Here is a 22999-nt window from a genome sequence, read left to right on the forward strand (position 1 = left end):
AAATTGGTGTTTGACTAAATATATATGCCGATGCTAGCAATTACCTTGAGAATAATTCAGCTATTTAACAACTATTTTCAGAGGTAGCCAATTAAAATAAATTTTCAAGATAATTAAAACATAAAAGGATTAGTGACTCTGTACCTGAAATTGTATAATTATTAATTCTACTAAGCTTAATTCTTTTATTTTGAAAAGATCTTTCATCTTCTTCCCAAAAAAAACGACAAACTAATTTCCTTGACAATAACATCTAGCTATATATTTGTCGCTACATTTTGACTAACTAAGCTCGACCCTCCCTGGACTAAATATACATTTTCTTTAATAACTGGCATTGCTGCCCCTGGTGGAAATGCTCATCCGTCGCTCGACACGATTTGTGTGTGGCAACAGGCATCCTGGCGGTGGATATCGCCATCTCCGCGGTCGGGACAACAGGGTTCCATCGGTCGAAGCCCGACTCCGGAAAGGGGCATCGATATCGCTGCGCGAACTGCTCAAGCTACTGCTGGTAATCTCATCCGTAGACTCCGAATGGTCACCGCTGCTCTCCTCCAAACAGGTGCTTCCGATGACCAGAAAGGAGCGGCGACCGGCGCCCAAGGACGAGCCGTCGTAGAAGGAACAGGATCCCGAATCGGGGGTAAGCACTCCATCCGCATTGGCCACATCGCTCGTGGAGCGCTTGAGTTTGGGGAATTTGGTGAAGACTCGCCAGAAGCGAAACACATCGCGAAAGACGTTCTGCACCTGGTTTTAAAAGAATATAAACATAAAACAAATTTCAAAAGGTGCTACAATATAAAAAATAAAAATTTAGCAGTCTGCCAGTCTGCTTATTAATGAAATTAATAAATTCTTCGAATTCTAAACATTTTCGGGTTTGTTTAAGAGATTTGGCAGACAAAATTAGTTTTTGGAAAAAAAAAAAATATTAACATAAACTTCTTGGTTGAGCAACTATCAAAAATATCATGAAAGACAATTGCAATTGAGATCATTTTGTTATACAAATTCAAATAGGTAGTCATTTTGAACATTTTGAAATTATTGTTAACTACTTAAAATATGTTTTAAAATTAAATCATTGAAATAAAAAAATATATGATCCCAAAATGTATCTTTTAAACATTTTTAAAAAACAATGTTTTGAAGAAGCATTTTGGAACCATATTGTACAAATAAGACTTAGCTACTTTTTCAGAAACAATTAGTTATTATAAAATATAGTCAAATAAAATTTGCTAACCTGATCCACGCTCTCTCTGACGGAAATCTCATGAAAACAGGCACAAGATAACTCCCTAAACCGACGCTGACCCTCCTCCAAGCTGACCATTCGATCTCCCGGCTGATCTGTCTTATTGCCCACCAATATGACAGGAATATCCAAAGTATAGTCCTGGAAAACCGGGAGGAAATTAGAAAAAGCTGTGACTAATAATAGATTTAAAATAATTACTTTACTGGCTGAACCCAACTTGCGTCTTCGTTTGTTGTAATTAATGAGGAACTTTAAGCGACTGCACTCATCAAAGGAACACTTATCCGTGATGGAGTACATAAGAATAAAAGCGTCGGCCCAGCGAATGTTGGACTCCAGACTGACGCCATCTAGTTCCTATAAGGAATGAAGTCTTTATAAACTTTTTCAATTTATAAGCCATATTAAAAAAAAAACCGACTTGCAGCCGACCGGTGGCATCCAGAATGTCAAACTGAATTTGCTCCTTGTCCAGCGTCGTTTGGCAGGTATAAATCTTCTCCAGATTAGGATCATATTCGCCAATGAAGCGTCGGGTAATAAAACGCACCACCATGGCTAAATACGGGAGTCCCTTCAGTTTGGGTTTTATTTTATTGCGAGGTGAGTGTGGCAAACTCACCCGTTTTTCCCACGCCACTTTGGCCCAAGACCATAACCTTCAGCGTCTTTTGTTTGTTGGTATGCAGACCCAACTTGACCAGCGATGACTTTGGCGAGGTGGCATTCATGGCAGATACCAAGAACAATTGTCTGCAAAATATAATAAGAAAGTTAGCTAAGCGAGAAATGTATGAGAAATCGGGTTCTTATTATAGAACATCCAGCTTTAAAATTCGTTTATTATTTAGATTGCAGATAAGACAAACTAAATTGATTTCGGGCATTTCACTATGTATTTGATGCAGAGCTAATCCAATGCTATCCTATTTTTAATAATCATTTGCCTGCGCAGTTTGCATATTGAAACAGGTGTGCAAATCGTTTTATAATCCCTATCTATAATATTTATTTCTACACAATAATTAAAAATAAATCAAGCATTTTGGGCAAGAAAACAAAACGACCGAAATTTCGATTTCATCCCAGGGTATCAAATATTTTCTGTTGTTTGCTTGGGCATGGGTGTTAAGTCTCGTATTTCCGAGACAATATGTCTGTTGGGAACGAGTGACGCGACCTTTGTTGGCCCCGGATTCCTGATGCTGTTGTGGCTGGCTCTGGTAGTCCCCTTAACCCACATCAAATTTTCTTTGCACTAAAGAATAGGACTAGACCAGGTCGCATTCTAATTTCGGCCAGCGATTTTCAGCAATATTGCATACTTGCTGAACGTGAATACAAAGATAAAATGACACTGAAATCTGGTACAGGCACTCAGAAAAAGAAATGCTATTAACATTTTTGGAGAATTATTAAAATAAAATTAATGAAACAAAATAATAAATAATTCAAATAAAACAAAAATTAAAAACAAAAGCATATAACTTTAACATTATTATATTTTATATATATATACTGAAACAGTTTTCTTTTCAAATTTTAGTTGTTAAATATATGAATTTAATTAAAAAAAATTTCACATTTTTAACATTGTCTTATGCTTTTAAGCATAATAATTTAATAATTAATTTATATGGCACTGATAACTTCAAGAATTTGTGGTTTAGCAAGTTCTGATGATTAGCTCTGTTGATTAAAGGATGGTTAAGTTTTTAAAGTGCCAGTAACTTTCAAAAACCCAACAGGAACACTAAACAAAATATGCTCGTTTGTATGTTTTTTATAGCCACCCATGAACACACACATTCACTCATATGTGGGTGTGGGAGTAGGAGTGCTTGTGCTTTTGATAAGGTCAACAATGTCAGACTACCGACAACTATGAAACATTTATTGGACACTTTCTGCGCTGTCCTCCAGAAGAAGGCGCAGACAAAGAAACAAGAAGGGAATGCAAACGTCCTTGTGCCTTGTCATGGTCATTATTATAGATTAAAAGGACACTCCCCGTCGGCCGATTAGCGCAGGATGTCAGAGGATATCAAAATATGGCAAAACTAGCAAAATAAAAAATTGTTTCTGATGAACTAGCAACAAGTGACAACAATAAATAATCAATTATCACTTGGCTTGAACGGCATTTCACTTGGTCTTTGAATGTCCTTCATTTGCGGATATCGATGGGCTCCTTGATTGTGGCCATGTGTGTGAAGCTTGTGGCTCAGTTCAATGACACGTGCCAGCATATGTATTATTAAACATTTCATAGGAAGTGTTTCATCCTTCAGTATTAAATAGGTGCTGATAAATGTTTGCTGATTAAAAACGAATGTCATACACACGGGATTATAAATAGCTTCCCAGGATAATTAATGACTCTTTGGTCAAAATTGGAAATAGTTTGAGAAAGCTCGTTAAAAGTGAAAGCTTTTTGAAAAAATAATATAATTTGGTAAAAGGCATTATAAAACCATTAAGCTTAATGTTTAGTTTTATATAATATTTTGATTCTCTTTAAAGCAGTACTGACTCTATAATTAATTATATATTTTCAAAAGATGCCGCCAGTTTAATTACAATCTGGGAAAGATTCATCACTGTTTATAAGTAATTAAAACGAATTTTCGGTGGAAGAATAATTGCACAACTTTTAAGGTTTCGCCGACCACCAAAGGTATTGAGTTGTTGCCAATTTGTAGACAAAGTGAAACAAATGAACTCGCCGGCCACCTGGCTGTGAACCACACTCAGACCAGCTTAACTCACCTCATCTAAAACTAGAGCCAGTCCATTGAGTTTTCTCCGCTCCAAGTTTTGCTGCATAGATTTTAATTAGCTGGATTTGAAACTCAAACACTCGACGGTGCGTGCTTAATGAAGCGTTTTCCCGTTTTCCTGTTTTTCTATTCGAAGCTCAGAATCCCATTTCTGCAGCCAGCTTCCCCATCGCCATCGTGGCGTATACGTAATGCCCAGCATCAAGTGGTTTTTCGGTACGGGCTTAAGGCTGATCCGGAAAGTTTTGGTCTGTAGCCAGACGGTTTTAATCCCCAGAAGGGAAAAACTTTTCTCTTTTCCTGCTAATTTGTATTTAATTATACATTTGGGGGAAAATGCTCTTACAATGAAGTCTCGCCGCCATGTTTTGGTTTTCACACGCCCAAAAGTATGCTATGAAACTCGAAATTTACAGTATTATCTTTGTCTCTCCATTTCACTCGCTATCTCACACTCCTTTCTATTCATTTATTATTGCGCAGAAAATCTTTCGCACAATTAGAAGGATGATGAAGCGGTCCTTGAACAAGAGATGATTTGTTGTTGAAGGAATGCAATGAAGTAAGGTGTAAGGCGTCAGCTCGAGCGAACACTAATGAGTTTCCGAGAATTTAAAGAAAATAATATTTTAGGGAATTCGCTGTTTTACAATATGGAGGACCAATAAGAGAAATCAAATGGAAACGATTGGTTTCCGAGGCAATGTTTGAAAAAGCTTGGTTCTCGAGAAATAAAAAACAGTCAAGTGTTTGCAGTTGAGGAAGCAACAAGTGCGTATTTAGTGACGGATAATTAAGTGTCTGAGCTCTCAGTTTGAAATATAAATTTTTCTACGAAATAAATTGATATGATTGAAATTAAATAATAGGGGGTTGGTTGATGTATGGCTTTAAATTGATTATATAAAAATGCTCTTGTAAAAGTCTTGACAAAGATAAAAAGGACAGTCTTATGAGTTAATTTTGTTTATAAGAAATCATATAAAATAATTGGTTTGCGACATGGACTTAACATTGAATTGTAACCGTGAATTTAATGCGTTTAAAAAAAAAAAAAATATACTCTTTGTATTTGTCAAAACTGTAAATTTAATATTATACAATTCCAAAATTTATAAATATACATTTCACCTATATATAAACTATACAAATTTCTTAAGCCATCGCGAAAAAATCATTTACGAACCTAACAAAAAAAATTTACTAAATAAAGATATTTAAACACAATGTCCTAAAATATGTAAGACCTATTTAAACCAGGTATATTAAATTATTAAAAATCTATGCTTTAACTTGTCTGAATAATAACCATATGCCAGAATTTGTACTGCCTAAAACTATCTCGCATTTGCGTATCAAGTTCCTGCCATCAAAAGAACAATATATCTACAAGCTTATCTTTCATCGCCTACTAAACTAAGTCCAACCCAACAAGTATCCCTTATGTCAGGTAATGACAGACACTCGCATGTGAGAATAATCAGGACGTCGACCGGACCTTGGCATAGGCATTGAAAATAAAAAACACCAAAAGCAAGACGATGAGGTAAATGAGGACCTGTTGGGTTGTTGACCTGGTCGTTATGTTTACCAACACATGCAGCTTTATTGCGCACCCAAAATAATTCGAGGCTCAGACGAAGATTGAGTTACGATACTGTATAGTTTTGGCCACCCTCCCCATATTTTTCAACACCCCTGAACCGCCTTCCCCGCCTTTTCGGGGGCACGTGTTAGGCAGTTGTGGCTGTCATCGCCCAAAAGTTGATGTTGATTGGGTTGATGAGGATGATTATGCCGCTTGGAGTTCCACGGAAAACAAATCAAACTGCCCAGCCAACAAGTGGTTGTTCTGGAAATGAGGGGGCGGAGTGGAGAGGTGCCGTTTGGGTTGTCATAGTGCCAACCAATTCCACTTTCGGCTAAGGTCATGGGAAGTGCGCCACTTGCCAGCCGGCCCATTGTTGATGATTGGAGTTGCCCGATCCACAAAGTCTCGATGCCACAGCCCCACCACTTTTTCCGCGTTTTTTGCTTGTCATTTCATTTTGGTTGCTGTTCAATAGCAAGTTAACATGAACCGCACTTACAGAGGCAGAAAAAATATGAGCTTCGTCACAAATCTTATACTTTTGTGTAACAAAATAATTTTTGAACTTTTATCTTACAAATATTTTTTTAAAATACTCATCATAATTTCTATGTCTTTATAATTTTAAAAAGTTTTGCATTCAAGCAAGGCAGATTTTCTATGAAATAACTAAGGTTCAATATATTAATAAATTCGCAAAATAAAATTTTTTTTCTGTTATTTCTTAATTATTAGATATTTTTAGTAATTATTTTTATGTTTCCTGTAAACTTTTCTTTCACTGTGCAATAAAGGCGAATGTTGCCATTGGTTTTTCTCACTCACTCTGTTTGTTTTGCTGTGCGGCCATCAAATTGAAAATGCGCTAAAATCGTTGGAGTTGGCGGTCAACTTCCTCCACATAAGTATTCACCTTGAGTGGGACTTAAATATATATAAAAATAAATCTATGAAAAGAAATTTCATTTTCCCTTTTGTTGGAAAGCCATAAACGCAGACTTTGCTAAGTCAGCCTTATAAATAAAAGTCAAGCGTCATAAATGTTATTTTAGTTAGGCTCATAGAGGTTTTTTTGTTGTTGACAGACTGAGCACCAATTAAATACACATAGACGTTGTTTTGTTTATCAAGAAGAAAAGGTAATGGTCAAAGAGTGGAAAAAGCTCAAAAAAGACGAAAAGATTAAAATGAAAAGGGTTGAAGGACAAAACTTAAACAGTTTTAAACTGTTTGATATATGAGATGGTACTAAAGTTATATGGGAATTTAAACGAGTAAAACTTTAATAGGAAAATTATGAGGAACCTAAGAAAATTAAATAAGGGCAAGCTCTAACACTTAAGGTGGGTATAATTTTTGACGTTATTATTTTAATAAAATTCATTTTAACCTTCTCGCTTTTAAAAATAAATACAATTTTCAAAAGAATTTTATTCAATTTTTTTTTAAAGCTCTTCTCTTTTATTTTTTCTAAAAGAAGTATGTATTAGTCAACTTCAAACGGCAACCACCCGCTGCGCATAATTATTATCAAATTTGGCAGGCTTTTATCTGTTTGTTTCCATGTCTCTTCAATTCAAATAAAAATGGGGTTTACTCATAAATATCAATGGAATTTATGAGGACGAACAGCCATTCGCGTTGAAGAGCACCCACAAGTTGAAAGAAATCTCTTTAGGCACAGACATTCCTGGCCACATTTGCCACTTGTCGTAGGCTGAGATGTAAAATATCAATAACTCATGGAGCCTCATAACATGTTACAACCCTCACCCCAAAAGCAACCCAACCCTTAACTTCCAGCTTTCTGCTCTTTATGATCCCCATCCTCATAAAATTCCCATGCACTTGTCGTACCCACTCATTGTGTCAGTTGTTCGGAACGATGAATTATTTTTGCTACCCTAAAATAAAGGGGTATTATTGTTATCTGAGCAGCATAGAACATGAGGTATAATTATGTTTAAAAAATTGATTTTATAACTTTATTGTAAGGAATATGAAATAGATATACACATATATTTGTTGTTAGTTCATTTATTCTCAAATAAATCTTTTTAAATCTTATTAATTAGATAAGAGAAAAAATATTGTCAGAACTGTTAAGGCAAGCCAAAAATATGTATTACAAAAAATGTATTATTATTATTGTATATTACATATGGTAATAATAATAATTATGATGTTTTATTTTTAAACTTTAAGGTACAAACATTGATTGTATTTTAAATAAACAACAGATTTCTTGAGTTATAATTTTTGTGTAGTGATATCTATGCAGTGATTAATACCATTTTGTTTAATGTCATATAACATATATCTAGGGTATTTCCAAAATCTTTTAACTATAATATTCCCGATTCGATTATTTTGCGGCTATGGCGTTTGTCATTATTTGCTACTGTCTTTGGTCGTGTCTGCGGTCGGTTTGCAATAAAACGCTTTTGTTTGTGGCGTTATAACAGGAACCACAATGTTAGAGCCGGCCGCCACCGCACTTTAGTATTGGGCGCTATTAAATAGTCACTTTATGAAGGTGCGAGGTGGGCCAAATCAGCAGGAAGGTGTTAAGACCTCTGATTATGTTTTGTTGATATAATAAATCAAGCTACGTTGTAGACAACTTTCCCTCACCGAATGCCCAAGAAAGTGATTTGAGATAACGCATAGTGGATCGACAAATAAAACGAAATTTGCATTTCACTTATGCACAGAAACGCTGGCGACCTTGGCGCCAAATTTAAAACGTATCAAACAAACAAATCAAAAACAGACAGAAAGAGATGGAGAGGCACACCGCAATTTGTTTTATTTCTGAAACCAATTCAAAGTCAAACAGTTTTGAACAAGACTTTTTTTTTTGGCGGAAGTGGCAACAATCAAAGACAATTTAAATGATTTACAAATCAAGAGAATCAAGAAATATATGCAGAAAACCATCAGGTGAAAAGTTATCGCCCATTGGCGAGACTTGAGTCAAGGTCGACTGGAGCAGCAAATAATAATTGGGCATGGGCGGAACACATAGGGGCTTTAAATTAACAAATATTAAAAAAAAAACATCACCAGCATTAAGTTGATTTCAGTTTCTAAAACCTGTTTATTTAGGACTTTTGTTGACGTTAGACCCTTCTAAAAACCCATTTACTATGCCCCTGCGCCAGACATAATTGTTTACAAACTAAGAAACAAGCAGAATAACACAACTTTTGATTTAATTTATTATGTGTTTATGAATTTTCTGTTTGGTACATTTGCTACAAAGTTTTCTTTAGTTTGATTGCCATAAATTTTTTTTATATATTTAGTTGTAACAATAATTAAGTATACGCACCTTTTGATAAATAAATGTTTTGTTTTCCTCAAAAAATATTATTTTGTTCCTGTATATTTTTATGTTGTTTTGGAAACCATTTTAACATGTTTTATTTCGGGTAAACTTTTCTTTAAACTTTCAGGTTTTTCATATAAGAATTAAGCACGCACTGATAAAAAAGCATTTATCAAAAAAGGTTAAATGTTAATTGTATACATATATTTTTGGCAAAAGGTTTTTTGTACTTTTAAATGGTTACTTGTTGAAAGTTTGCTTTGGTTAATTGTTTTCATTTGTTATAAATGTTTCATTGTTTAGTTATTATTGTGTTTATTTTGTTTTTTAGCGGTATAAATTGATTGATTCATTTATGTCTAATAAATTTAATGTTTACATAAAATATTTTCTTAATTTGTTTTTATGATAAAATTATTTTACTATTTTTTGGTCAGCTTTGAGTAGAGGTCTTATATTTCTTTATTTATTTTCCATGGTTTTATGCATTTTATTTAATTGGTAAGTTTTACGAATTGTTGACACTTCAGCTTCCTGTTGCGTATTAAGCTGCTGGCTCGTAGCAATTATGCTTTTATATATCCAACTAGTACCGCTGCCGATGCCATCGAAGTGGGTTTATTGCGACGCAATGCCGACCGATGCGTTGTCATTGTGAGGCAATAATAAAAAACACACGGAGTCCGGTTCGCCACCCAATTTTCCGCCGCTTTTCCACCTTCGCAGCGGTGTTGTCAAAGCGCTGGCGATATGTGGAACCAATTGTAAAATGCAAAAGAGTTCGTCGAGGAGGTAGGTGCACTATATCCACACACACCCACAACGCGAAACAACAACTCGACTGCTGCGCTGCCGCTGCTTGAATGAAGGTTCAAAAGTTTATAAACAATCAGAAAGCGCGCGCAATGTGCCAGCAACATGTTGGGAAGCCGCCCACAAATGTTGCCAGTTGACATGTTGCTGGTGGGAAAAATACGTCTAGAAATCAAAAAATTGTTAAATATTTAATAAAATTTAAAAAATATTTAAAATTGTATATATATTTTTGTTTTATGCATAGAGGAAAATAGTGTACATTCCACACAACAAATTAGTATTCTTAGTGAGAAAGACATTTAATATATTGGGATTTCGGGTAAAACGGGATTTATTTCATGTAGCGACTTTGAGTTTATTAAAACTTCCCCTTTTTTTCTAAATATAGTATTGTTATCATTAAATGATAACAAGTCATTGACAAATGAGTCATTTTGCCATGATATATTGTACAGAGATTCTTTTGCAGGTTAAGTTTGTTTTATTAGGGATTACATAAAAAATAGTGTCCGAAAAGTATGCAATAGCATTCATAACCCGAGTACTAAAATAGATCTTTTTCTTAATTTGATTCGCTTTAGAGGTTTTTGGCATTATGGACAACATTTTTTGAGTTTAGGTCATAAAGCCAAGCCCGCTTTGAATAAAAAAGATATTATATTAATTTGATTATCTGTTATATAATGACTAAGCCTACAAATAATAAAAACGCAATTGTTCATATCAAGATTCTCGGTAAAATATCAATAAAAATGTCAAATATGCTTATCAGCTATCATTTGAGGGCCTTTAAAAAGGCTGCCAAAGAGCACAGCTAGTTCACAATCAAGTTTCAACTTCAGCGGTCGTACAAAATGTTCAGGTGTGCGGCATTTATTTTGTGTGCATTTCTCGCCCTGGATCTCCATGGTTCCCTGTCAGAAGCACAGGAGGGAAGGCGCTACGTGTGCTTATTATCAGATCCTGCCAATCAATGCAGTGCATACTGCGTTTCTGCACTGCAACCAGTAATCGATCACCTTACCAAGGAGCAGCAGGAATCAAATGTCTGTGAAGGGAAATTAAATGAAACCCTGGTCAAACTAGATCAACTAGAAGACCAGTTGAGGGCGACACAGAACAAAATGGAAGACCAGCAGATATCACTTTGGGGAAATTTAACGAAGCTAGTACCACACGACCTCGACAAAAGGCTGAACAGGATAGAAGGCAGTCAGACATCCCTATCAAATCAACTGGCAGCTGCACAAAAGAAGACGGATAACCAATTTACAGCTGTGCAGCAAACATTATCCAATATGGACAGGAAAATCGTACTACAGAACTTTGAACGGATAGGCACTAGGTTATTCTACATTGAACACAATATATTTGTTAACTGGAGAACTGCCGAACAAATCTGTATTGAGATTGGCGGCCATCTAGCAGCGTTCCAAAATGAGCAGGAGTATAACGCAATTACTGCCAAACTTACTAAATCAAACTACTGGCTGGGCATCAACGATCTGGCCAAACAGGGCACCTTTATATCTCTGGCCTCCGGAAAACCAGCTCCGTATTTAAGGTGGCGTTCAAATGAACCCAAGTACAAGGACAGTACTCAGCATTGCGCTTACATATACAGCGGCCGAATGATAGTTTTATCTTGTGTCAACGACGTTATGCATTTCATTTGCCAAGCAGACGACAAAGTTTAGCAAAACAAAATAAAAAAATTTACCAAGAAGCTTCAAGTGCTGACAGGATACTGTGTTTTTATAAAAATATTTATTCTTAATAAAAATCCTTTGAGAATGTATCTATTGTATGTATTAAAACCAAGAAAGGAACCAAATTTTGAAAAGCCGAAATTTATAGGCCCTTGAATCTTTACAAAAATTAAATATTTTATAATACGACTAAATGTTGATTTTATGCGCAAGAATTGGCGGGGAATTCTCCTTTACTAGAAAGTTACAAATCGATTTTAAAAGTACCTTTTAGCTAACCGCCGAAAAGTAGACAACAATTTTAAAGAATCGCTCTGCAGTCATTTTCAAAATTGGTATAGATAGGTAGTATTGATCTCTCTTGAAGGTTACAAAAGAGATACTATAACAAAATTTAATTTATTACTGTTCAGTATTTACTCATCCATTTAAAGAGCTAAGTAAATATTTAACAACAACGACATTTCTAGAATCAAGTTTCCCAGAAAATATTAATGTGACATATAAAATAAGAAGGTGCGTTTATTAAGTGTGCTTTGGAATCGGCAATCAGTTTACTGTCAAGTTCAATATTTGTACAAAAGTTCTAAGGCTTTCGAAATTGGCCAAAGAAAACATCGACTATAAAATAAGATAATTTAATTCGAAAATTTAAAAGCGTAATTTAATTTAAATATTATATAATTCAATAATTCGTTACATTTCCTTTTACCCTTAATATTTAAAAAATGTGTACACAACATATTCATACAATGATTACCTTAAACTTGACCTACAATTTCAATTGAACGTGTCAACAATGTTGCCAACGAAATACTTAATGGAGGCGTATTTCTGTAGCTACGTCTCTATTACAAACATTCTCCCACCACGGGGGGCAATTGAATTTTTGTTTCTGCCCAGCTGACCTTCACTTAACATTAGACCCAAGAAACAAAACAAACACAAACAGAAAACAAAAAAGAAGGAAAGTATGCAAACATTTTCCATGTAATTGGCTATAAGCCATGTCCTAATGCTAGGCCCAACACACCGCCCACGCACACATGTTTACACGACTTTGCACGCGGTAAAACAGCCTTTCCCAACCCCCCTATATATATTTATCACCCCTAACCCCTGTTTAGGATCCCCTAACTCTGCCCATTATCGGTGTGCATCTGCGGGAAATGTGGCAGGCAACCTGTTGACATCGAAACGCCCCATGGCACGTCCACTAATTGCTTCTGACAACGGCAACAGGTTAGATTTTTCCACCCAAGCTGAAACATTAATTTTGGCCAACGCTAACGCCGCACGCTCGATTGCCCCTGGGCCCATGCCCTTTGAACCCCCATCAACGATTTTCGGTTGATTTATGTCCACCTTAAGCCCTAAACAGGAGACCCCAGCCCCAACCTCAACCTTTCGACCCCATCCGCACGTCATGCTCTTCTGTCACTTTGCATTCCCGTTGTTTACGGTTAAGAAACCAAAAAGGTGTTAAGAACAACACCCCCAACTTCCTGTAAAGCTAACAAAGGAAAGGGGACATGTTTTCCAGCAGGATAACAACTTGAGTCTTGGTTATATTAATTGGTGTTTAGCAAAAACATATTTACTACTAAAACAATAGAAAAATCTTATTTAAACCCTTAATGTACAAAGATTTGATTTATATTTTACTTATTAGATATTCAAAAATATTTTATCAAATGCTTACATTTTCAAAAAAATTTTAAATTTTACAATTAATTTTGTATTGTAATTCTTAAATTGTAAAAAGGAGCCAAAAAATTATCAAATATTCAATAATTAATTTTTTTTTTCATTTTTATAATAACTTATTACATAAATGTTTTTTATTATGTAACCCCTTCTTTTTTTACACCAATCTGTTATTTTTTGTAGAAAATTAAGTTTAATAAAATGGTTTTTATTACTAAATTTCTTTGTGATTTAAAAGAATTAAGTTTTTGCCTTAATCTTTCATATTCCGCTTTTAAATCATAAAGGAAATAATTTTCGTTTTTTTTTTTTTGTTACCATCAGCACACTGTGCCTACTTAAAGCTAATTCTTTTAACTGACCCCTTTGCCAATTTTTTTCAAAAATCTATTTATGGCTTGCAATAAATCTTTCCCTCCCCGTCATAATTACCTACGATATAACCTGAGTCAGCGAGCTTGATCTAAGAGCTTCTACAAAAGCTTTTCTAGCCGAGCAAAACAAAAAAAGTAGAAACGAAGAAAACTAAATTCATTCGTTCAATTGTGAAAATATTTACCAAAACATCGAAATCAAAGCCAATTCTCTAATTTATTCGAATTAATTGACAGTTTTTCAGTTGAAAAATTAGTCAATCAGTGCAATTCGTTGAAAAAGTGAGTGACAAAATGAGAAGCATTTATAAAAATATTTTATTGGGTTGCAACCAGTGGCCTCGCATGTATATTCGAAAAAAAGGGGAACGGGGTTCCACAGACACTTGTTTACAATGTGAAAATTAGTTGTCTCCCAATTAGATCGAAATTAGCAGCCAGATATCGGCGGACAGCTGCGCTCGTGCCCATCGAAAGATTCGATTAAGGGGGCTCAAACTCCAGTAAATTTGTTTAAGTTTAGATATGAACGAGCCGTCTGCTCTCAAACCCCCTTTATATTGTTCCCCCTAGCTATTTGATAATACGATAATACAGTCGATCATCATTAAAGTGAATACCGAGATAACATGTTTCCCATTTAAGATATCTGTTTAATTAACGTTAAAACATATATATTAATATCAATTTTTAAAACTAAACCAATATTATAATCCGCTAAAAATATATATATAAGAATAATACAAAAATTGTCATTCGTAATTCAAATAAAATTATTCGAAAGTGTGAACAAAAAAAAAACAATTTAATTACGTTTACCCATTAAAAACGTAAATAAAAGTTAGATCCTTTTTTTTATAAAATTAATCATTATCTGTTTTAATTTATTAATTCACGTTTTCTTTATCTCTGTGATTGATGATTTTATGGTTCGATTTAGTGGTTCTCAACTGTATTTATATCTTGTGTAAACAGTTTGGCCTGGTCAGGTCTGGATTTGTTTTGGGTCTGGTCTGTGTCGGTGTTTGGCTGAGCATGCTATTGGAGCATGCTGCTCTTCCCAGACTGCGTGATTCACTTTGGCAGTCAACCTCAATAAATGGCAGTAACTCTAAATATTTTGTAGCCACCTGCCAATGACGTTTTGGTAGGGAATTTCCTATGTTTGCCTTGTTAGGAAATTTGCTTTATACAAACTAAGTTTACACAAAAACCATGCTGAGTTTCAGATAATAATTACAAATTTGGAAAATTTTCTAGTCAATGGAATATGCCATAATAATATTTTGATAAAATAGGAACAAAATATTTTGTTTTAATAGCTGATAGCTCATATATTTTTTATTTTACTCGATTTAAAAAATTGTGAACATAAGGATAGTTCAAAAAGAGTTTTGTGTATGTCATTTTGTAAAATTTTTGTTTAAGAAATATTTTCTTGGCATGCAAAACGACATTGTTTGATAAAATAAAATGTATGCTCTTAAAACTGTTGTCATAAGGCATTAACATGCAAAGAGGACACTAACCTATTTTAAATCACTAAATTTGCCAAAAAGCACTGCCTAAGTACCCAACTTGACCACTCCAATTTCCATAGATTTCGCGTGTCGCGGTCATGCTGTGACTAATTTTAGGTTTTCTGTTGTCGTCTAATCAATTCCGCTGCACAAATATTTGTGCCTCGAAACGCCTTGACATTGTGGTGTGGGATAGGGATAGGGATAAGGGGGAGAGGGGGATGATTGGGGAAATCGTCCTTTGGTTACCTCCTACAGGGACACGCTTATCGGCACGTCAAAGGGATTTGGCGAGGACAAAGGCGAGGATATAACCAGATTTGCATGCGCATTGCTAATTAGCGTTTGTCCAAGTAGATAGGAGAGTGATTGTTGGGGGGGGGGTGGGGTTGATGTCGCTGGGTAGTGGGTGGAATTTATGAATTTCGGTTTTTGTTTTATTGCCCTCGAATGTGAACTTAACGACCGATCTGGGGGAGAAGGAGGCAATGCACGCATTGCACACGAAGGCAACGCATGATGCACTGAGTCAGGGAATCGAGGTGGTTGGTGGGTGGTGGGTGGCGTACTGCCTTTGTTCCATAGCACAAAAACCCGGCGACAATGTTTGAGGAAATCACCACGAGCGGAACATTATAAAACTGCAGCTGCCGGAGAAACAGCATGTCAAACCGGCAAGCAGATCCATCAGGGATAGGTGTCGATAGATTCCAAGCACTCCGCTGCATAAAGGTGATTTAATCTTGAGAACTAATCGTACTTGGGTGATAATTACTCAAAGAGAGAGGGAGACTCTTATCACCAAAAAGTGAGAACTATCAGCCTGCCTTAAAAGCGAGTCTCACTCAGAACATCTCCCAGTAAAAACTGTGACACTGAGACATCAACACGTTGATAAGCCTAACCCAAACGCGGAACTAATCTTCTTCACAAAACATATTTCAGTGAAATCCATCGTATTTATTTTCGCTATTCTGTTAAACGCGAAAAGGAGTTATCAGGAAGTTGAGAAAATGCCGGGAAAGCACGTGGCACCTGTTATTAATAACCTCGATGGTTTCGAGGAGAATTTACCCGGGTAAGTCGGAAAATTTTAAATCATCAACAACGAAAGTGTGACCTTGTCTATGTCATGTAATGAGCAGATTACTGATAAGCTATACGCAAAATGCTGATCTTCTAAAAACTTACTTAACTCACAAAAACTAATCTTGTTGGTTTTTAAACATTTTGTTGTTTGATTTTATTATAAAGGGAACAATAAAATGACATAAAACTTGATAAGCTTAACAAGAATGTAAAATGATTTTCACAGCTTGTTTTATGAGCCTATATAATTATAAAGTTTATTTGTTTAGTTTTAATAATAAAGTGATTTATAACATTTATATTTCTCAAAAAAAAATATAGTCTTCACAAATTACAAATAAAAAATGTGATTCCTTTGAATATTTACAAAAAAAATACAAAAATTATAATAATATAATAACTATAAATAATAATAAATAATAAATAGACTTATTAACAAATGCTAATTTCTTTAATTTTGTAAATTTCACTTGTTAAATTTCTTTTATGTAAAATGTAATGACTAATTTAAAGTAACTTAAAAAATATATATTTTATATTTCTTTACTCTTTTCCAGTTATCTTAGTCCCGAGTTTCCGGTTGCCGTACTTTTGGATTACGATGGCACCCTGGCTCCCATTGCGGACAATCCCGCCAAAACTAAGATGCCTGTGCAGTTGGAAGCTATACTCCACAAGATAGCCAAGCATCCCAAAGTATTCCTGGCTGTGATCTCAGGTCGTGGACTCAAAGATGTGCAGCAAAATGTCAACATCGAAGGAATTACTTATGCTGGAAATCATGGACTGGAAATTGAGTATCCCGATGGTTCCAGGCACGATTACGAACTGCCCAAAGAGATTCAGAAAAATTACACAGATATGGTTCAGGAACTCAAGGAAAAGGTGGAAAGGAATGGAGCTTGGGTGGAGGATAAGAAGGTGTCACTCACCTATCACTACAGAGATACTCCAGTAGATCTGAAGGACCAGCAAAAACAGTTGGCTTCGGAGATCTGCAAAAAGTATGGCTTTAGAGCGAATCAGGCCCATGAAGCAATCGAAGCTAAGCCACCAGTAAATTGGAATAAGGGTGAGGCAGCCTTATATATCCTGAAGCAGAAATTCGGTGATAATTGGTCTCAGGAAGTGAGTGTTGTCTTTGCTGGAGATGACACCACCGATGAAGATGCCATGAGGGTGAGTTCGTCATACTTTTTATCTAAAAATGATTTAATTATATATATATAATTATATTTTTAGGTCCTCAGTGGCTTGGGTCGCTCATTTAGAATTGCTGCAGATCCTCAGATACAGACTTTTGCGGATTTCAGATTGCCTACACAGGCTGTAATGACGGATCTTCTCAAATGGATTGCTGATGTCTATGTTTCCTAAATATTTTAGATATTATTAGGAAAACACAAAAATTTGTTGCCTTATTCAAATGATAGATAATTTGTAATAAATAAGTTTAAGAAATATTACAAAAATAATTAATAATAAGTTTATCAGATATCAAATCTTTTTAGAAAAAATTTAAATAAATATTGGCTTCTAAAATGGTATTTAAAATTATTATAATTAATTATAGTTCTTTAAAGTTTGGGATTAATTAATAAAGGCACAAAAGTCTTGGAACTATTAAACATATTTTTGCAAAATGATTTTCAGTTTTATGTTGATCCTATTCGTTCTTTGAGTAAAGGAATCAGTTCAAGACAAATTTGGATAACATACTTTGGGTTTCCGGTAAACAAATATTTCTGTTGATTTCAAGACTATTTGATACAAAATTGTTAATTAATCTTAAAGCAAACACATCACCATCACCGATCACTCTTCGTTTGAAGATCAAAAGAAAAGAAATAAATCATAAAATGGAAATTTTTTGTAGAGAACATGGATCCAGTGAAATGAATTTTCCACTTGTCTGAATTCACAATAATCCGCAAATTTTTAATTCCTCGCATATGGGCAAAGCAAATGATTAAAACGAAGTAAAGCTTAAATAAAATGCTTCTATTTTTATAAATATTCTAACATGTCCGACTGATATACTTAGCACAAAGTGTGTCATCTTACAGAAGAAACACTTCGAAAAAACACAAACAACCTGAAACAAAGGTGCATCAAAGACATCATCAAAATATATATACACTATATAACCACCACCCCGCATTTCCCGAACACCAAAATTTGTGGCTATATAGATAAACACTGCGTTTGTATTTTTTCGTTATATGTATATGCAACAAATACAGCCAAAGATCCATTATAGAATGTGTTTTTTTATGCGCATATGCCTCATAAATATTGTGGGAATTACTTGGCCAACGTACGGGACCAGAGTTGCCACCACATATTCAGAGAGAGGCAGAAGCAAATAGAGAGCGAGATTGGATCGCGGATACTTATAGATCACAGGCGATATATGGCTGCTGAGGATAGCTGGTCATTAGTATTAAATCGGTCGAGGAACGTCCAGCACGGCGCGCAATATCCGTTAGATACAAAATAAATCGTACACTTTAAAAAACAGAGAAACATATAGAAAATGGCTGAGCAGAAGAAGGCCCCGCTGTTGAAAAAGGAGGAGGACTACGTGAAGGCCCTCGAGGGGTGAGTTTTCTGCGGAAAATCAAGCAACCAGAAGCTTCGGGATCTAATGGGGCGTTATTCTCTCGCCAGATTCATTAACCCCGAGACGGATCAGGTGGTCCTGCTGCTGGATTACGATGGCACTCTGGCCCCCCTCACCGAGGAGCTCTCCGTGATGCCCAAGGATACCGAGATCAACATCAAGAAACTGGCTGCCAACGAGAAAATCTTTATGTGTGTCTTCTCCGGTCGCGAGCTGAGCGAGATCAAGAACCACCTCAAGTTCCCCAATGTCACCTATGCCGGCAACCACGGATTGGAAGTCGAATATCCTTCCGGCAAGAAGTTCAAGATCGAGATGCCCGAGGAGCTGCTCGAGAAGCACAATAAACTGGTGGCCGAGCTTAAGGAAAAGGTAAGAAAAGTTATCTATGTATATTTTTTAAAGATTATATTAATCTAAAAGAAATTTAAATTTTAAAAAGAAACAAAAAAAATTTATTAATCGAGATTAACGTAACAAATCGAAGTGAAATTCAAAAATAAAAACAATATTTTTAAAGTATTTCGAAAATACGTATTAACCATTATTAGATAATTCAAAGTTCAAAGAAACTTATTATTAAAAAAAACACCTTTATGTTTGAGTGAAACTCACATAATGATATTAATTTTTTAGACAACTAAATCAGTAAATATGAAAAAATTATTCAAAAATGCAATTTAATTGCAACTGAAAAACATCCAATTAAACTATTGAAAAAGCTGTTGATCAATATATAAACAAATTATTTTTAATTATTAAATTTTGTCCACTTAGGATTACCTTAAGTTCTGCGATAAACCTTAAAATATTTAAACAACTGTAAGAGATTTGGCCAGGAGTATTTAAAACAAATTTAAAGTTTTGGTCTGCAAAAAAATCCTTTAAAAAGTTGATCTTAAAGCTTAAGCTGTAACTATAAATTGTTATAAGGATATAATTTATAGTTTTTACAGCTTCCTTATTTTGTAAACTCTTTACATATCTCTTTCATACTAAGTTTCCTCTGATTTACTAAACTTGTTTGTCTTTTGCTTAGGTCGTGTGCTCCGGAGCCTGGGTGGAGGATAAGAAGATCTCCGTGACCTATCACTACAAGGGTGTCACCGACAAGCTGAAGGCCAAGCTGATCGCCGAGGCCAAGGGATTGATCCAGGCCCATGGATTCCAGCTGATCGAAACCCCCTACGCTTTGGAGGGCAAGCCCCGCGTCAACTGGGACAAAGGTTAGTTTGGCTCGATCCTATACGATTCGATCCGATTCGACCCGATCCTCCAAAGGGGCTATTAATACAACTCTTCATCGTTTAACAATTTGCCAACTGTTGCCATCCATTTGCAATCTGTCCCCATGGCATTCCTTTCAGCTTTCCTCACTTCGGCACCTGCTCAAAACAATTCGATTTTTGACTCGACGCTTCGATGATTTAATTATTGCCAAAATTTCTCTATTTTCTCTATACCCCAATGGGGACCCAACGTGGGCGTCTTTCACAAAAAATATATATTCTAGGAAAATTTTCACACACAAAAATCAGACAAAATTAAAACGTCTCAGAATAATATATACATATACGAGGTGGAATATATAAAAAATGTTTCGGTAGACAAAACATCCCGCAGCCAACTGATGTTAAAAGCGCGCCTAAAACTATATATACTTGCCGTCATATATATAGTCAGTGACTCGACCGATTCCTTATAATAAATTAACAAATCTTTGTAATTTTTCATAGACACAAGATTTCGCTTTCGTTTTTAAAATGTCTCATCTCTGGTTTTCGCTGCGAGTCACAATATTTGAGGAAATTTTTTTTGTTCTATTTAAAAAACATATTTTTCAGCTTGGCGGGAGTGTTTGTAATTTTAGCTTTTCTAAAGATGAATGAAGTCAAAATGAAGCGAAACCAATTTAATTTGATGACGCTTTTTACAAACGATACATGGTTTTATAGAGGGCAAACGGATGCTTTAATCATTAAATAAATGTGAATAGAATTTTTAGTTTTAGTTTAGTTTTTAGGTATTTTTTAGTTTTTCGAATTACAGTAAGGCTGATTTTAGGTACACTGTCCTCTATTTTAAATTGCGAGAATATAAAAAAATTATGAACAACATTTATCGTTATTTATTTCAGCTTTATCATTTACATTTCTTTTAGTTTTCAATTTGCAATTATTACGGTTCATTGTTAAGAATTATTTATAGCTTTTTCAGAAAACTAAAGGAATTTCGAATTTGATTATTTAACCATTTTTTATTTTTAATCTTTGATCCGTATCCCAGCCAATAAACCATAAATAATTCAAAATTTCATAAATTCCCGAGCAAAAATTTTCTATAAAAAATTCGTACCCCTCTTGAAGAGATTTATGGAAGCCACTTGTCGCCTCTGTCCTCTAAAAGTCATCCAACCCATTCCCATCAGATTTGTCGCTCAGGCCAATGAGCCATGGCGACAAAATACAGGGAACTTATTTTAAAAGACTTTCGTGTATGAAATGCGTGAAAATCAAAAATTAATTATGATGGTTGTACGCTTCCAAAGGCAATAAATTTATAGGGGCCAGAAACAAAATTATAGCAAAAATGAAAATAAAACAGAAAGAAATTCGAAAATGTTGTTGTGAGCCATTTCTGTGAAAAATTGAAGTCTCGACGGGCGCATACGAAAGAGAAGAAGAAGAATTGTTGGTGCCGTCTGAAAAATATAGGAAAAATGCAGTATGGGGAAGGAGGATGGAAATCAGTGAACAGACTGCGTCACCAATTAAACAAAAATGTGGCGTTAAATGCTGTGAAAGGAAGAGGAAAGCAATATAATTAAAATAATAAGAGGAGGTTGATTAATGTTCTATTTATTTGATATATGCACAATATGTACTGATTTTTACTGGGTACCTAGCCTAGACGCCGGCTATCTATTCAAACACTCACTTACTTGGCCAAACCAAATTACGAAACGAAAACTAGAGAAGATCCGCCCACGAAGACACCTAAAAATAATTCAGAAAAGTGGAGGAAAAATTCGCTTCTTTTTCTTTGGGGCTGCATGCGATCTATATGATCTAATATGTGTGCCGAGAGGAATTCTAGACGTTTGAAAATATTGTTCTCGCTTGTTTATTGAGCGATTTTAGATGATTTCCAGCAGTGCATAGTTATTTGTATACATTCCACATGGCTTCCATAAGAAATTAAGAATTCTTTAGCCGCATGTTGCATTTATACAGAAATAAACAATATTTTAAAATAAATTTTCTTTTGAACAAATTATGTTTTGATTGCAAAATATGTTAAAAAATTTTTCATTGACTTACTTTAACAAATACACTTTGAAAAAAATATTGCCCAAAGCCTTACACTATTTATTGCCTGAAATAAGTTGTACACAAATTCACGACAACCTCTAATAAAACATTTTTGTTCTACCATTTAACTTACCTTAACTTAAAGTAATTGGTTTAAGAAACAAACATTTTTAGCTGCGTCACATAATTAATATATCTAATGTGCTTCACATCGTGTTTACTTTAAATGTATATTTTATTAGATAATTGTCACTCCATGATTATGATTTAAAGAGTTACAAATATATTGGAACTACTTTTTAACAAATGAATCTCTATTTACCATTTCAGGTGAGGGCGCCAAGATGATCCTGGAGAAGCAGTTCGACGCCGACTGGGCCAAGAACCTGAAGATCGTCTATGTGGGTGACGACACCACCGATGAGGATGCCATTAAGGTGCTGCATGGCATCGGCAAGACCTTCCGCGTATCCGAGCTGCCAACGCTGAAGACCTATGCCAACTACCAGATCAAGACTGTCGAGGAAGTTGGATATCTCCTGAAAGCCGTGCAGGCCTACTACGAGAAGAAGAAGAAGGCCTAAGCGCGACACCAAAGGATATTAAGCTTAAGCTAAATTCCACGCACACTCACATTAAACACACTCATAGTTACACCTAGAGGAGAAAAAATCGTTTGAGCTATAAACACGCTGTGTTTATAGACTTGCTCGACAATCGCTCTCGAATCCGTTTTTGTGTCTTTGATTTTGCCAAATAAAACATTTTTCATAACTATGCATTGTTTTGATTATATTTTCAGCAATAACAGATATAATTGTTCGTTAAGGTCTTTCCAGTTTCTGCCAAATGCATTACAACTTGATTATAATAATATTTTG

The 22999-nt window shown here is 35.0% G+C and overlaps 4 protein-coding genes across 6 annotated transcripts; 3 read left to right on the forward strand and 1 right to left on the reverse strand.

Moving 5' to 3' along the window:
• Positions 1-235: 235 nt before the first annotated feature.
• Positions 236-10074, reverse strand: LOC128261963 (uncharacterized). 3 transcript variants are annotated; one of them, XM_052995941.1, is made up of 7 exons: positions 9787-10074; positions 8973-9711; positions 1890-2020; positions 1689-1825; positions 1466-1624; positions 1253-1405; positions 236-753 (listed from the first exon to the last, which is right to left on the reverse strand). In XM_052995941.1, exons 3-7 carry the CDS (start codon positions 1996-1998, stop codon positions 325-327), a joined length of 987 nt encoding a protein of 328 aa, XP_052851901.1. In that variant the 5' UTR covers positions 1999-2020; positions 8973-9711; positions 9787-10074; the 3' UTR covers positions 236-324. The 3 variants fall into 3 exon arrangements, with proteins under 3 accessions (XP_052851901.1, XP_052851900.1, XP_052851902.1); XM_052995940.1 differs by having other exon boundaries at positions 8973-10074; XM_052995942.1 differs by lacking the exons at positions 8973-9711; positions 9787-10074 and adding an exon at positions 6464-6569.
• Positions 10075-10593: 519 nt separating this feature from the next.
• On the forward strand, positions 10594-11511 carry LOC128261353 (accessory gland protein Acp29AB). Its single transcript, XM_052995015.1, has one exon. It carries the CDS (start codon positions 10640-10642, stop codon positions 11480-11482), a length of 843 nt encoding a protein of 280 aa, XP_052850975.1. The 5' UTR covers positions 10594-10639; the 3' UTR covers positions 11483-11511.
• Positions 11512-15675: 4164 nt separating this feature from the next.
• Positions 15676-17726, forward strand: LOC128263317 (uncharacterized). Its single transcript, XM_052998317.1, has 4 exons — positions 15676-15827; positions 16041-16173; positions 16742-17363; positions 17427-17726. Exons 2-4 carry the CDS (start codon positions 16109-16111, stop codon positions 17559-17561), a joined length of 822 nt encoding a protein of 273 aa, XP_052854277.1. The 5' UTR covers positions 15676-15827; positions 16041-16108; the 3' UTR covers positions 17562-17726.
• Positions 17727-18610: 884 nt separating this feature from the next.
• On the forward strand, positions 18611-22895 carry LOC128263316 (uncharacterized). The gene is made up of 4 exons (XM_052998315.1): positions 18611-18785; positions 18855-19179; positions 19847-20033; positions 22449-22895. The coding sequence occupies exons 1-4, from the start codon at positions 18721-18723 to the stop codon at positions 22700-22702; spliced, it is 831 nt and encodes a 276-aa protein (XP_052854275.1). The 5' UTR covers positions 18611-18720; the 3' UTR covers positions 22703-22895.
• Positions 22896-22999: the final 104 nt, after the last annotated feature.

This window comes from Drosophila gunungcola, unplaced genomic scaffold, assembly GCF_025200985.1.
Source record: "Drosophila gunungcola strain Sukarami unplaced genomic scaffold, Dgunungcola_SK_2 000001F, whole genome shotgun sequence".
Classification (NCBI taxonomy): Eukaryota; Metazoa; Arthropoda; class Insecta; order Diptera; family Drosophilidae; genus Drosophila; species Drosophila gunungcola.